Here is a 16,943-nt window from a genome sequence, read left to right on the forward strand (position 1 = left end):
ACTTCAACTTGTTAATGCAGACCCAGAAAGCAGCTGCAATGGCTCAAGTAATTGGGTTTCTGATCAATTGGGTTCCTTCCAGGGTGGGAAGAAGCCCAAATACTGTGGGCATTACTTGTTGCCTCCCAGATACCTTAGCAGGAAGTTGGGCTAGAAACAGAGGCAAGACTCAGCAGCAGGCACTCTGATATGTGGATATGGGCATCCCAAAGTGGTGGCTGAACCACTGTTCTACAACTCTCCATTCCCTGCTCAAACTATTTTTGATATATTTTGTACAAATGAGAAATCATTTAAATTCTCAGCATTCCCAGTGTCTTACATTATGGTAAAATAAGTAATAATTAGCAGGTTGTTTCTATAGTAATAACTAAAAAATTCATTAAAATTTTCCCTATACATTTATAACCATCAGAATTCTCAATGTTGTGATAAAAATTTTGAAGGTCACAGAACAATATTATACTTTTTTGATTGACTATTAATTTGGTTTTTTAATGATCAGTTTTTACAGTCCTATACTTCAGTACAAAGGGAGAATGGCTTGAACTTTGACTATGAGAGTATCACATTCATTTGGGTTTCTTCCTCCCTCTCTGATTGTCCTTCTGAATCTCTTCAACATCTAGCTTAATCCTTCGAGCTATTATCTCATCATCTACAGTAACTTCCTTAGAGAGTCTATCCAGTCTGGTGGCCCAACACTGCCACAGAATCAGCTCTAGCCCAATCTGTCACCTAACTCCAGATTTACATATTCCAAAGCCTGTGCTACTCTTGGTTTGGGTATCAAATATTTAAAGCCAATTTGTCTAAAACCAAATTCCCTGCTCCCCCCAAAACACTTCTCTACCGAGTCTACATCTGTCCCACCTTAGTTGACAAAACCACCTCTCTTTCAGTTGCTCAGGCCAAAACTCTAGGAATTGCCCTTTGTTGTGCTCTTTCTTTCACAGTCTGTATTCAATCTGTCTGAAGTCCCACATGCTCTACCTTCACAATGCATCCAAATCAAACTACCACCCCCCTCTGCTAATGCTGCCTGGTGCATAAATTCTCATTTATTACCTATTCAACTGTGATGTTCTCCTAGCTAATCTTCCTCCTAATTTATTTTCAACACAACAGCCACAGCAGCTTGTTTTAAAAAGAAAAATTCAATCTTGCCACTCCTCTACTCAATACATTCCATTAACTGTCTACACAAACTACGTCTTTCTATACAATCTGGCCCTTTGTTCGGTTCTATTTCTCATTCTTCTTCCAGTTACTCAACCCTCTTTAGCCACTGTCACTGATCTACTTCTTTTTTTAAAGAGGGGGATTATTTTATTATTATCTGAAAGGCAGAGTCATGGAGAAAAGGAAAGGCACAAAAAGAAAGAATCTTCCACTCTCCAAATGGCTGCAATGGATGGAACCACATTGATCAAAGCCAAAAGCCAGCAACTTCCTCCAGGTTTCCCATGTATGTGCAGGGGTCCAAAGACCTGAGCCAGTCTTCGTTGCTTTCCCAAGCCATAAGCAGGGAGCATGATAAGAAGTAGAGCACCTGGGAATGAACTGGCACCCATTGGGATGCCAGCACTGCAGGTGCAGGCTTGGGCTACTTTTCAATGTTGCCACGCCTTGGCCTACTTCTTGCCATAGTTACTTCAGGAATCTAAGCTAAACATGCTACCAATTAGGGTCACAGAATTCACCATTTCTTTTTCTTGTAAAGCTCTTCCTTCAGCATCTATCTGGCCAACTGTCTTACCTTCAAGTATTAGCTCCTTATCTCCTTCTGAATGTGGAACCACCTATCCTGTTCAAGTCTAATACACTGCCACCCTTCAGAAATCCTTATCAACTCATATTCAGCTCCACTTCTCCATAAGACTCACCACTCAAAATAACCTATCAGTTACTTGTGTTATTATCCCTCCCCTCCTTAGAAGGTCAATAACTCCACGAGGGAAGTAATTTCTAATTTGAATAAAATCAAGGGCCTAGTGATAAGTATCTAACATGTTCAGTGACTTTTAAATAAATGGGACTGAAAAACTTCTAAGTTTGTCTTCATAGTGAACCCAGGTAATATTCTATGTATGCTGAATAGAGGAAATCCAAAAATCTAAAGTTCAATTATTCATTCACTGTCAAAAAAAAAATACTACTTCTTGAATATCACATATGTGCCAAAGCTAAAGTGAATTCTAAGCAGTCAGGCATACTTCTCCAACTTTGATGCAGGAGCTTCTTGTTTTTGGGCAAGTTTTTGAATCGATGTGAGTGCTTCTGGAGAATACTGGGTAGGATTGCTTTCCATGTATTTCAGAACATACTCGTCTGCATCAAGGATGACAAACCGGTGGCCAAACACTGTGGAGAGGATAGTAATGTACTTAGCTTGATTATGTTTCCCTCATGAATTCAAGGAGTAAAAGATTATTAACCCTTCAATGACAAATTGAGAGACATGCATTTGTGAGGCAGACTAAAGATGTACAATAGCTCTGAAAACCAATATGTAGCAGTTTATCACTTAGTACTTAGAAAAACCAGTGGCAACATCTATACATATAACCAGTTGAGTTTAACTGATGAGGAAGATTAAGACATTCTAACATGTATGTTATATTAGAATATTAGCACTACATTAGCTGGAATACAACCTAATCACCTTTTACCAGGGTTAATGAAGGAAATTCCAAATAACTCCATTCTCCCAACTGGCAGGAAATCTGAGCTATGTTTTAGACCTACCCTCAATCACAGCACCGATGTAGAAGTCGCTAGGGCTATAGTAGATAGGGTTGTCCACTGGAGAATGTGGCTTAGCAACTCTGGTCCTGCCAAGGAACTTGCCCCCAATGATACCAGAATTGCGAACTGGGGGTTCAAAGATACTGATCATGTCAGTGGCTAGGAAGTAAGAGAAGACAAAGCGGCGATTTTTGTCCTGTGGAATGGGGGATTCCTAGAAAGGCAATGAAAAGAGAATATTATGAAGGTTTATGTACCCAGGTTTCTTAAACAATGCTTATAGGGCCAGGTATGTGATATAAATGAAGCAAGTTTAAATTAACCTAAACCAACTGCACAGGGGGTAATCAAAAGGCCAGGGAAGACATGCCTCATCCAAGGGAAGTCTCAACTCAGTGACTGTTGATTATTGCCGTGCGGGGTGTCAAGTCCAATATTTCCAGATCTTCAAGGTTTCCTAAAGGTAGAAATCTGGAATACAGTGTAACCGCCCAATTTTTAAATGTGGATTCCAACTCTTTTGAAGTAGCATGCAGTAAAAACAAAGCACAGATGCGGGCTCCACTCTGCTGACACTCAACCAGTTTGAGGCTGCTTGGCTAGCATTATGTTCAACTTGAGACAATTACGAAGGGTACAGTTTTAAAAACAAACCCATTTACCCATATAATTTTAAAATAGCATTTAATAAAGGACGGCTAGGGTAGTAAAAACAAATCACAGAATGGAGCATGATGCTAAGACACTATCTTATAGACAAGACTTTTTCCAAACTCAAATCACTGAGGGATCTCTGTTATTAGGTTACAAAACCCAAGCAAATAACAGCCTTTATGGAATAGACTCTAGCTTGACTAAGCTTAAATACAAACACGCTTATTCCAGACCGTTCTCTCATATTTCAACTGCAGCACACATGCTTCTAATTTAGACTATGAAATAAATTGTGTAATAATTGTTCATCTTTTGAGGAAAATCACTACGTTTCTTCTTAGTAAAATGTTTTTATGCCATCCCATAATGTCTCCAAGCCTTTTAGACTGGGCATTCATATCATACAGTTTTTTTTAAATGAGTATCTACAGAATAGTTAGTAGAAATAAAACCATAAGAATTCCTGTATCAAAGAACCCACAAAGTATTTCCTTTAGGCTTAGAATGATATACAAATTTTAAGTAGGGGCATACCAAGACATATGAGGAGACAGCAGAAATGTCTCAGTGTGGTAGGAAGAAATAATTTAGAACTTAATTTTTTTTCTTTTTGTATTTTTGCAGTTTTTTAAGATTCAATATGGTTTGCAAATACTAAACTATGTTTTTTTTTTTTTAAGATTCACATTTTATTTGTTGGAAAGACAGAGATATGGAAAGAGAGGGAGGGTAAAGGGATAGACAGACATTTTCCACCTGCTGACTCACTCCCCAAATGGCCACCAAGGCCAGGTACTGTAGCAAGCTAAAGCAAGGTGCCTGGAACTCCAACTGAGTCACTCATATAGGTGGCAGAGACCCAAACACGTGAGCCAGAGCAGCTGGAACCCGAGTTAGTATTTACACAGGCTGCAGGCAGGCAGCAACTTAATCTAATGTGCCACAACACTGGACCCTTTGAACTAAGTTTACACTTGTAGAAAAATTCCATAAAAAAGCACAGTGAATTCTCACATTTCCATAGCCAAATTTCCCACAATGTTAACGTCATATATAACCAACACACAGTAATCAAAAATAGGAAACTAGCACAATACTATTAAATAAGTTACTGATCCAGAACAAATTTCACCTGTTCTCAGAACTTTTTTTCCATTTCAGGATCCTATCTAGGATCTTACATTGAATTCACTTATTATTTTTCTTTGGTCTCCTCCAACCTGACAGTTCCTCAGTCTGCCCTTATCTTTCATGACCTTGAACTTTTTGAAATCCATTGAATAGTTATTTTGTTCAATGTTCTTCATGCATATAATTTTTACATTGTTTGGTAAAAACACCTCAGATATTTGTTAGACGACGAATTAATGATTAAAGATATAACTTAACAATATCAGATTATGTCTCTGTGGTGCCAGCATCCCGTATGAGCACCTATTCGAGTTCTGGCTGCTCCACCTCCAGTCCAGCTCCCTGCTAAGGTGTTTGGGAAACCATCAAAGATGGCCCAACTACTTGGTCCCTAGATCCACATGGGAGCCTGGGAAGAAGTGCCTGGCTCCTGGCTTTGCACTTGTCATTGTGGCCATTTGAGGAGTAAGATGGAAAATGTAAAAGCTCTTTCTTTCTCTTGCTTTCACTCTTGGTTCTCTCTCCCATTCTCTCAGTAACTCTGCCTTTCAAATAAATAAAATAAATCTTTCAAAAAAAATAAATTCTTCAAAGATACTTTGAGGTATTCCCAGATTAGTTTCTTGTATGTTCTAGCAAGCACAGGGCCCGGCACAGTCCATCACCCCGATCAGCTGGTGGTTGCAATTGCTGGGTTGGTTCTGTTATCGGTCCCGAGTTGCACTGGAACCAATGGGTGTTGCAGTCCAGTCTGGTTCAGCCCTTACATCAACCAGTGGGAGCTGCAGCCTAGTCGGGGCGACCCACAATAACCCCCACCAGGCCCGCCCCCTACCCTGGTTTGCCAGTATGTGTAGCAAAAGACCAGTCTGTCCCCCATCCCATTTGGCTCTGGTACTTGTCAATGGGTATTAAAGCTTAGTTCTATCTAACCAACTCAACCATCCAGCCCTCACAGATGTTGTTGAATACCTCTCTATCTAGCCATCCCAGCCCCCCGTCCTAGTTTTCATGCCCTCCCACGGGAATAGTGACCCAAGAAGGGGGAACCCACTTTTCCCTCCCAGGTCTCTCTGTTCCGGTTTATGCACTCTTTAGGTGGTCCTGTGATTTGACTCGACAGAATTAGTCCCCAGTGCCAGCTTCTGCCAGCTGATGCTGCGGCCCTGATCTAGTCCACATGCAGCGCACAGGTGTTGTAGCCTTGCTTAGTCGGGTCTGTCTCTATCCCAGCCCACGCTCTCCAGTGGGAGTAGCTGTCCAGCGAGGGGACCAGCCCCTTAATCCCCCCCACCAGCTCTGCCCCTTCCTTCCTTCCTGGATCTCACGTGTGCTGGATGGGTGCTGCATTCATATCCAGTACAGGCAACCAGGCCCTGGCATTCCATAATGTGTACTGCTGGACTCAGAACTCTAACCAAGAAAAGACAGAAGACAGAACAGGACAATCATTCATCTCAGCTATATGTTGGCAGCGAAATATGGGGCAAACGGAGACTTTATGATGGACCATATCAATCAGTGGACGACCTCATCGAGCGAAACTGGCAGCGATTCATAACTGGAGAACTATTAACACCACTTGAGCACATATCTCAGAGCATGCCCCACATCCGGGACTTGGGGTGGGCGGGAAACCGGGTGGGGCTTCTCCCTCAATATCCCCCTTTACCTCAGATACATGATGGAAACAATATTGACATAATAGCATTACCCACTTCCCTATCCCCCTGAACCTTTTTTTTTCTTTTTTTCTTCTTTTTCCTTTAACTGTAATTAACTATGTAAAGATTGTCAACAATACAATAAAATAGATTTAAAAAAATAATAAATTCTTAATCTTCTCACGCACATACAGTATACCATCTTGCCACAATCCATAATGCCTGATTACATCAAACTGTTTTTACTAGGTGGAAGTATTACTGAGAGTTTGAAAATGTCTATAATTCTGTAGTCTTACCAACATATTAATTATTCTGGTGGGTAAATGGAGGCAATTTACAGTAGTTGTAATTTGTAACTTCCCTGTCTATTACAGAAGCTAAGCATCTTCTCATATGGTTATAGGACATTTTTTATAGCCTCTATTGTGAAATGCCTATTCAAGTTTCTCACTCATTTTTCTTAGGGTATGAGTGTTCTTTATGTATTCTTGGTATAAGTTTTTGGTTGGTTTCTAAAAACATCTTTCCCATCTTGGCTTTGCCCTTCTTTTTGAAAAATTCTTTATTTTAATATGGTCAAGCATATTCATTTTAATATATTTGTTTCACTTAAAGGCAAAGAGACACAGAGAAATACATGGAAAGAGAGCTTTCAGATGTTGGTTCACTCTCAAAATGCCTGCCAATAGCCAGAGGTGGGCCAGCTTGAAACCAGGAGCTTGAAATTCCATTTGGATCTTCCATATAGGTGGCAAGAATCCAATTATTTGAGCCATCACCTACTGTTTCCCAGGACACCATGAGCAGGAATCTAGATTATCAATAGAGTAAAAGGGACTTGAACTAAAACTGCTGATATGGGATGTAACCACACACTCACACCAATGTTTTCAGTTTTAAATAGCTACTATTTTTTTTTTTTTAAGATTTATTATCATTGGAAAGCCGGATATACAGAGAGGAGGAGAGACAGAGAGGAAGATCTTCCATCCGATGTTTCACTCCCCAAGTGAGCTGCAACGGGCCGGTACGCGCCAATCCGATGCCGGGAACCAGGAACCTCTTCCAGGTCTCCCACACAGGTGCAGGGTCCCAAAGCTTTGGGCCGTCCTCAACTGCTTTCCCAGGCCACAAGCAGGGAGCTGGATGGGAAGTGGAGCAGCGGGGACCACAACGGGCGCCCATATGGGATCCCGGGGCTTTCAAGGCGAGGATCTTAGCCGCTAGGCCACGCCGCCGGGTCCTATAGCAACTATTTTTGTGTTCTGCTAAATCAATCTCTCCTGACCGCAAGGTTAAGATTGTGTTATGGTTAAGAAGCTTTGTTCCTTTACCTTTCACATTAAATTTTAACCCATCTAGAGTTTATTTCTATTTTTGGCAAGAAGTGGAGATCAGATTTTCTTCTTTCTTCCCAGGTGAGCATCTAGTTGACCTGCTATTATTTATTGAAAAGACCTTCCTTTCCCAGCATCTCCGCAGTGCCATATTTGTCATAAATCTCACATGTACTTAGTTCTGTGTCTAGGCTGTTATGTTTGTCCATCTATCCTTGAATCAATACGTATCATCTTAAATGCTATGACTTTATAATGTGTTGAAATATTTTGTTGAAAAAAAATCTACTGATATTCTATAAAAATCTACTGATTCTTCTTGGTGCTTTGCTTCTCCACATAAATTATAGAATCAACTTGTTAGGCTCTACAAAATAAAAACATTTTGGGAATTTGACTGCAACTGCTTTGAAATCATACATCAATTTGCAGTATGTTATAATACTGAGTTTCTCACCAATGAACATGATATGTTCTTTTACTTATTAGGTCTTTCTTAATTTTCTGTCAATAATATGTTGGATATTACATGCCTTTTGCTTAATTTATTTCTAGAGACTTAATATTTTTATACCATGGTGTGGAGCATGGAGCCTTTTTAACTTGACATTTTTTTGGTTGCTATTAGTATACTGACCCTACTAACATAGAATGTAGATTCATTTTTGTTTTCTACATATAGGTATTTAATAACTGTTATGTAATGAAACTTCCATTTCTTCCCAGTCAATTCTTCTCCTTTTTATTTCTGTTCCTATTTGACTGCTCTAGTTAGACCTTCCAAAAAACATGGAATAGATGTAATGACAGCAGTCTTGCCTCATTTCTAATCTCAGCAGGTAACTTTCAACATTTTATCCCCAAGAGTACTTTTTACGGCATATTTTTGGTGTATACTTGTTATTAGTATAAATATATTCCATTTATTTTCTGTTTTATTAAAAGTTTTGTTTTTAAATGAATTAGTCAAATAATTTTTAGAACTTCATTTTCTCATTCTGCTAATGTGATGATTTTTCAAAACTGAAATAGACTTGCTGGATTGGTTCTCATTCTCTGCTGATATTCTCAATATTATTCATTATCTCTGTAAGCAGAAAATTCAGTGCTTTTTTTTTTAAAGATCAATAACACAGTACTTGAATCCTTTATGGACTTATTTCTATTTTCTGTTGGCTTTGGCCATTTTTCCCACTTTGCCTTGTTTTGAACACTGCAACATAATATTGTCTTAAAACATACATTCAAAACAATGTATGTTTTAAGTTGACTGTAGAAATAATTTGAAGCTTATAATAACACTGTCTTCAGAGAATTTATATAGTCACCTAGTGTCAATGGTATCTGAATAATCTTAATTTGGTTGGTGAAACTGAGATTTCTGGAACTGGGATTATTCAAAGCTAGACAATTATCTCTGTAAGGATTCGCCACTCGTGGCCTAAAGCATGAGTGTTTACCAGGTGCTTCTCTTTTAATGGGCTCTAAATGCCAATGTCTGCCCTCATGGATGCTTCTCCAATCAGTACAGTAAATACGCCCAGAGGAAAAATGTCCCAGTAAATCAGGCACAAAGGCACACGAATGATTCTACTATAACTCAGAGTTTCAAAGTTGCTTAATAAAAGAAGCAAAAATTTTGGTCAAAGTATGAGTATAACAGAGATATTAGAGATCGAGGAAATATTTTGGAGGGATACAGAATTCAACTAGGTTTTCGTTCAGGAATGCACACACTTCATACTATCCCACCTGCCAAAAATCTGGGCACTAAATCCAATGGTTGTTTGATAACACATAACTCTGATAGCTGCCTTCCTACAGCTGACAAACACAAAGACAACAGACACAATACAAGGACAGAATAGAATCTGGAATATAAAATATTAGCCTTACGAGTGTGGCCAAATAACGAAGCACTTTGTTGTCATTCACCAGCATTTTAATCACATCTTTTTTTGGTGCTTTTGGAATGAGAGCAAAACAATTCTGAGCAGAATCTTCAACTAGTCCATAGCCATTGTAAGGAGGTAATTCCTGAAGATACACAGGAAGAAAAGAAAATGGTATCTTATTAAGATTATGTTAATTTAAAATTACATTCATAACAATGTTCCTTTAAGAAAACTTTGGAAATATTTAGTCTAAAATAATTTCTCTATGCCCAAATGTAGTTTGAAAAAAATATATTTCTTATCCCTTTCCTTTTTTATGGATTCACATCATGTTCACTGTTATTGTGATTAAGAAGACTTGTACCTGTTTTACGTGAATTAATTCTCATTTCCACCCCTCCCATTCAAAGAGCTTCCTCAGTCTCAGCCCATGTATCACAGGTCCTTGAACCTTGCTTCTCATACTTCAAGTTCCCACTGGTATCTTACTCTAACCTGAAAGAGGCACTCTTTCGATCACAAACATAACCATTCCCAGATACTCTTCTTTCTGCCTGGGCTTTCATAACTAAGCTGGCACATGTGGCACCTGGGAGTGCAACAGTTCTCCCAGATACTGCTTCTAGAGCCACTTCCGTAGAAAATTAGCTCTCTTAGTTCTGGTTTTTTTCCTCTTTACCAGTATGCCTCCTGATGGAGCCAGCCTAAGGTGAAACATATCTCACCAATGGCTCCATGTTTACTTATGCTAGAACTAGCATATAATCTTGAACTATGAGTGTATGATTCTCAAGCTGAACACACCATTTCATATCTATTTAGATTTCCAATCACTGGCTCTGTTCTACCTTTAATCCTCTAGACTGTGCTACGGCTTCATACTCTTCTTTTCCACTTACACTGTTTAGGGTTAAAATGACTGAGATGTAATGACTAAGGATAGTTAAAGTAATGACTGAAAAGTATATGGCACTTGGCAAGCGGTACTCTCCTGTTCACCACCAACAAATACTTTCAGGAGCTAGAAGAGAGAATTCCTAATCTGAAAAATCTGAAATGGATTTTGGAATATTTTAGATTTTGAATTAGGAATGTTCAAGCAACAAAGTCTATTCAAATATTCCCAAATCCCCCAAATGTGGAACCTTGCTAGTCCCAGGTATTTCAGACCAAGGATACTGAACCTGTAACAAAGTTATTTTCTATATTCACCCTCCTGGAAATAAACTGATGAAATACTGTGATTCATATGCCATATGTAGGGATATTTATTATTCACAACTAGTTTTATTTTACAGAGTACCTGGGATAAAGCAAAGAAACAGACCAAAACCTACAGTGTTTTTTTTTTTTTAAGTTCTCTCTACTCTTTATTCAAACCTTCCCTCTCCTTTCTTTCCTTAGAGAAAATTTGCCCAAGCCCTTCTTTCCTTTTTTTCTCCTAAGGCTAGGAGGGGAAAAAAAGATGTTAGTAATGAAGATTGGGAACAAAAGTATTCTAAATTCAAAGGACAGATCAAAGCTCTTTTACAAAGAAAAGGGCATCACTGTATCTCAATACCTCTGCTCCTGACCTCTCGGTTAATACGACTCCTTCTCATAGAATGTCTGAGGTACAGCAGGTATGTCCTTGTGCCTTACAATATGATCTTAGGTAAGTTCTTCAAATTGTTATCCCATACTACCCAAATCTATAATCGAGTAGTGAAATAGTCCACTTGATCAAATTATGCATCTTTTCTGGTAGTGTTTTTCCCTTTATATTGCATCAAATGTTGCCCATTATATTTTTATATCAACAACACATTCATTAATAAAGTCATATTAAAGAAAAAACTGACAGAAAAAGATACTATTATTACCCAAACTTCCCGAAATTTTATTGCCCCTGTGAACTCATGAATGCTAAATTAAAATCCTCCTTCTAACTATTTTTATGAAACAATGGCTCTAAAAGACTTGCCTAAGATACTACTGCCGTTTTTTGAAATAAAATAAAGGCTGAGAAAGGCAACCTCCTTCCATACAGTTCAAGAAATATATTATACATCTTCCCTTCGTTAGGCAGTGCTTGGCTTTGCTAGAATTCTAAGGCTCAAATTTATGAGACTGCTTCTTTTCTTTGAATTCACTGTCAGACCACAGTAGACTTCTGTGCAGAGAACTGAATTGTGTGATTCCATGTGGTTCTAAGGAAGACAATGTTGCAATCAAAGGAAATCATCTTCCTGTGTCTTCAATGAATCAATCTTTGTTTTGATTCTAACCACCTTTTAAGTAAAATGATTAAACAAAGAAGAATAAAATTCCCTAGGGATCTGGAATTTGAAGACATCCGTTAAGTGAAAATGAGCGGGTATGAATATTATGGTACAGTGTGCTCAGCTTCTGCTTGGGATGCCCATATCCCACATTGGAGTGCCAGCCTGAATCCTGGCCACTTCACTCCATTCCAGCACCCTGCTAATCTAATGGACCCAGGGACACAAAGAATGGCCCTGTGCTTCAAGATCTTGCTACCCACGCAGAAGACCCAGAGGGAGTTCCTGACTCCTGGCTTCAGCCTTGTCCACCCCTGGCTGCCACATGCATTTGGGGAATGACTGGAAGATGAAAAAAAATCTCTCTTTTTTGCTCTACCTTTCAAGTAGATGAAAATAAATAAATGTATTAAAGAATAAATAATTGCCAAAAAATAGCATTTAAAACAATTACAAAAAAGTAATACAGGGACGATTTGGAGGATATTGTGAAGCAAACAATGCCAGAAATCTGCTTCCCACCTAGACAAAACTGCACTGGCAAGCCCTATCTAAAGTAATCATTTGGGGATTCTAGAAACTAACACAGGTTTCTAACCTCCACAGAAAAGTGTGAACACTAAGTTGTGACTAATTTCTATAATTTTCTGTCCTTACTATAGTAACAGCTACCTACCCTACACCCCTATCCTATGATGGGCAATGCAAACATCCTGCAAACAGCTTGCAGGAACCAGAGTGAGAAAAAGAGTATTCTGATGTCCAAATATGGAGGATCTATCCTTGCATTACCCATTACTCAGATCACATATGTGCAGACAACCCTTGGAGAATCTAAAGTGCTGCTATTCCATTTCCCCCTGTTCTATTCTTCCTCCTTTTCCTCTTCCGGGAGTCAGACATAAAAGACTAGGGCACTGAAAAAGAACTTCCTTTATGAGGGAAATTAGAAATTCACTGTAAAGGGAGATCCAAGTAGGTTGAGTGGAGAGTAGCCACGCCAACTTCAGCTGTCTTGGGGTATGAAAAGAATAAAGAAGGCACCACATTTCCAGGGGTGTAACTGATGTAAATTTTTAATGGAGAAAGTGAAAAAGAACAACAAAGATTGGGACCAGATGGGAGAAGACAGAAATGCTGCTGCAGCTGGCTGTGCAACACAGCCAACTGCAGCCTGTGAGCCACCGTCTTGCCAAGTCAAGGTAGCAAGAAGTCGCACACTGTGCCACTCAGTTTTACCTGGGAAAGAATTCCACAATCACTCACTGACTTTTACTTCAGTCTAGGGATCTGACTGGGCTATGCTATTATACATACTTTGTCCATTTTTAATGGAGTATTCATATAGAAGTAATTTTATTCTACATCACAAAATCAATTTTTTCATGATAGTCAGAATATCTATTCCTTTACCTGTTTTACAGGAAGTGGTTCCTGCTTGCTTATATCAACAGGCGGTAAATCAGCAATTCCAAACTTCTCTTTGTAATACTGACGAGTAAATGGGTCACAGTCATAAATGAAGAATGTTCTCCCAAGGATAGTGAGTGGCTTCCCAACAATAAAGTCTTTGGCAGTAAACCATTCCAACACCTCATGATCAGATATTTCCAGCACACACTGAGGGAAGTTCTCTAAGAGAAGCAGTGGGTTAGAGAGAAGAGACGGAATGAGTATATGCAGCAACCCTGATATACAAAAGCCAGACATTCTTAAGAACCTTTCTTTTCTGGCCAAAGATCAGGGACTCCATTGCATTCCCACCAGAAACAGCTGTGTATTTCCACATATTGATAAAACACATAATACCCTAAATGGTTCCTGTAAAATCTGTCTCCCATATTCAGCTTTAAATATCACTATAAGTCACTAATCTTAGTAGAATTAATGCTTCAAAGAAATCATAACAGGGAGAAAGAACAAATGCCTTCCAATAAGGATAAACTATAGGTCTGTGAGGGATACAAGTTACTTACTTAAACTTCCCTCTCAGTGGTCCATTTATTCAACAAAGTATTAGTGACAATTTTTATTACATATGAAGTACATTGCTAAATACTGAGTATATAGATATACTTCCTGCTTGCATGGAGAAAATTGTTTGAGGAGATTGATATAAATTCCAAACAATCACATAAATAATGGTTTCACTTCAACAGTAATCACTACTGCTATGTCTGTGTGACCCAGACCAGGCAGCAGGATGCAATCAAAGTCAACGAGATGATTATAGTACTCCATTTGTATTGGTAATCAATAGATTTTTACATGTAGAGTCAAACTTGCCTTGTTTTTGGAATAAATCCAATTTTGTCATACTGTTTGATAAGAACTAAGGGTGAATTTGCGTAAGATTTATTCCCTGTACCCTGGATTCCATGGAAATCATGAGTCAGTCAATTCTTTTAGAGTGCCACATCTTACAGTTGTCACCACAAAACCTGGACACACAACTCTGACGACCTGGGGAATGAGAAATCGACTAGTGTGTTCCTAACTGGTAACTGCTAAGATGAAAAACCAGAGTCAGAAGGCTAATTTTTTGCTATTCCATACATAAAGTATTCACCCCTAGCTCTTGACCATGGCAAAGAAAGGCTGGTACTTTCTCAGTCATGTATCTGAAAAGCTCTACAGTCTGACATCCTTCTCCCAGATTAATCTTAACCCATCCAGCTCCCTAGGAAATGATGGGAAACGGGACACATAGCTTCTAACTACATAAGTTTCCTTCTGGATGTAATGTTCCAAGATGTTCTGTTGGATGTATGTATGCTATCAAGCCATTTGCCTTTTTGGTTCAATAAACTGTTTATATGATGGTGCTTCAAAAACTTGGTGGATAGGCAGATGCCTGGCACAGTACCACTTGAGACACCGTCTTCCCATATTCAAGTGCCTAATTCACTTGTGTTTCAGCTTTTCTGCTTCCAATTCAGCTTCCTGCAGATGCATATCCGGGTAGTAGGTAATGGCACAAGTACTAGGGTCCTGCCACCCACATGGGAGACCTGGATGGAATTCCATAGTCCTGGTGTTAGTCTGGCACACACCTGGCAATTGTGGGCATTTGGGGAGTGTACCAGCAACTCAAAGTCTCTTTCTCACTATTTCCTTGTATCCCTCTTTTTATTTCTTTGCCTCTCAAATGAAATGAAAATAAATAAATAAAAATGTAAAAATTTCCATGAAAGTTCATGGAACACTGTATAAAGAACTGAGAAAAAAGGAATTGGTTGGGGCCTGGTGTGATGATAGTTCAGTGACTAAGTCCTTGCCTTGCATGCACCAGTATCCCATAAAGGCAACGGTTCATATCTTGGCTACTCCACTTCCCTTTAGAGGATGGCTCAAATTCTTGGGACCCTGAACAAGCATGGGAGACCCAGAAGAAGCTCCTGGCTTCAGATCAGCTCACAGGGCCCACAGGGCCCACAGGGTCACTTGTGGAATGAATCAGTGGATGGAAAATCTTTCTATCTCTCCTCTGTAAATCTGCCTTTCCAATAAAAATAAATAAATCTTTTTAAAAAAGGAGTTGATCAACATCTGTGGGGGCTGGATGGCCGAGCTGCTTAGTCAGAACTAAGCTTTGAAACCCAGGGACCAGTACAAGAGCTAGATGGGATGTGGGACAGACTGGACTAGTCTGCTATACACACAGGTGGACCAGGATGGGGGCGGGACTGGTGGGGGTTATTGTGGGTCGCCCCGACTAGGCCGCAGCCCCCACTGGCTGACGCAAGTGCCGAGTGCGTGCTGGGCAGAACCAACCTAGTCTGCAGCACCCACTGGTTCCAGAGCAACTCCAGTTCGAAAACAAACCAGCCTAGGGACTGCACCTACAAGCTGATTGTGGCGATGACCACCTGGACTCAGAACCCTAGCCAAGAAAAGACAGAGGACAGAACGGGTCAATCAACCATCTCAGATATATGTTGGCAGCGAAAACTGGGCGAACGAAGACTCTATGATGGACAGTGTCAACCAGTGAACTCTACAACGACCTCATCAAAATGGGAGTGGCGAGACTGGCAGTGAGTCATAACTAGAGAAATATTAAAACCACTAGGGGTTGATCGCAGCTAAATAGTCTCCCCAAAAAGCTGTACATTCCATCTGGACAATGAGCAGCTGGACTATGTGCTTAGCATCTGTTTGCAAGGGAAGAATCTTGATTGAATTTGAACTGTAATGCTGCAATGGGGTGGGGGGAGTCCACCGTGGGGGAGGGGCATGAGGAGGGGTGGGGGGGAACCCCAGAGCCTATGAAACTGTCACATAATGCAAAATAATTAATAAAAAAAGGAGTTGATTGGTTCTAAACATAAAGGAAAAAACTATGAAAATGGAAATGCTAATTGCCTGATTTGATCAGCTTACCCTCTATACTTGTGGTGAAACATTTCATTGTTCCCTATCAAAATGTACAAGTATTACATGTTAAAGAGGTTTTTAAACTTTAAATAAAAAAACAAACTTCAATATGTGCAGTCTCCTCATGGAAATGTAATGAAAACATATGTTTATTTTGGTGCAAAAAAATTTGAGTCTAAGCATAATAAGAAGTAAAAAAAATTACATGTAAAACGCATATTAGAAAAAATACATGCATTTCAAATTTTTTTGCACAAAAAATAACTGAATTTTTAAATTCTGTTTTTCACAAATTTGTTAAAATACCCTCTATGTTGTTGGGGGTTTTTTTTTTTTTGTGTGTGTGTGTTTTGTTCTGTAATAGTTTCAATTTGTTTACACAAAACATTTTATTTTTAAATAACTATTCACAAAGATAATACAGAGAAGTTCCTACCCCTTTCACTCATTAGCTCATCACAGTTATGTTATGGAATCATAGTACAGTCTCTCAACCAGGAAAGTGACATGGCTACAATGTGTGTGTATAGTTCTGTATTGTTTTATTCCTTGTGTAGATGTGTGTGATCACACTGCAGTCACAGCACAAAATTATTCCATAACCACAAAGATGTTGACTCATCCCCACCCAGGCTCATCCACTACCCTTGACCCCTAGCATTCCCTCAACGAGATTATCCTAGAAATGGGATTGTATAGCAGGTGACTATGAAATTGGCTCTATTCCCAAGCACAGTGCACTTGAGATCCATCCAGCCTGTTGAGTGTGCCAGTATTGCTCATTCCTTCATGTTGCTAAGCTGGCAGTCTCACACCACTTGGTTACTGGCCCTCAACATTTGCTGTTTTGTTATTCTTAGGTTTATTGATGTG

The 16,943-nt window shown here is 39.3% G+C and overlaps 1 protein-coding gene across 1 annotated transcript in view; it reads right to left on the bottom strand.

The window, feature by feature from the left end:
* Positions 1 to 16,943, bottom strand: part of EFHC1 (EF-hand domain containing 1) — a 53,418-nt gene that overhangs the window by 6,907 nt on the left and 29,568 nt on the right. The window contains exons 6-9 of the mRNA XM_058662225.1: positions 13,107 to 13,327; positions 9,434 to 9,574; positions 2,749 to 2,962; positions 2,217 to 2,364 (exon numbers count right to left, since the gene is read on the bottom strand). Of these exons, the coding sequence (XP_058518208.1) occupies positions 2,217 to 2,364; positions 2,749 to 2,962; positions 9,434 to 9,574; positions 13,107 to 13,327 (724 nt within the window). The remainder of the gene's footprint in view (positions 1 to 2,216; positions 2,365 to 2,748; positions 2,963 to 9,433; positions 9,575 to 13,106; positions 13,328 to 16,943) is intronic.

The sequence above is a fragment of the Ochotona princeps genome, chromosome 1, assembly GCF_030435755.1.
Source record: "Ochotona princeps isolate mOchPri1 chromosome 1, mOchPri1.hap1, whole genome shotgun sequence".
NCBI classification, from domain to species: domain Eukaryota; kingdom Metazoa; phylum Chordata; class Mammalia; order Lagomorpha; family Ochotonidae; genus Ochotona; species Ochotona princeps.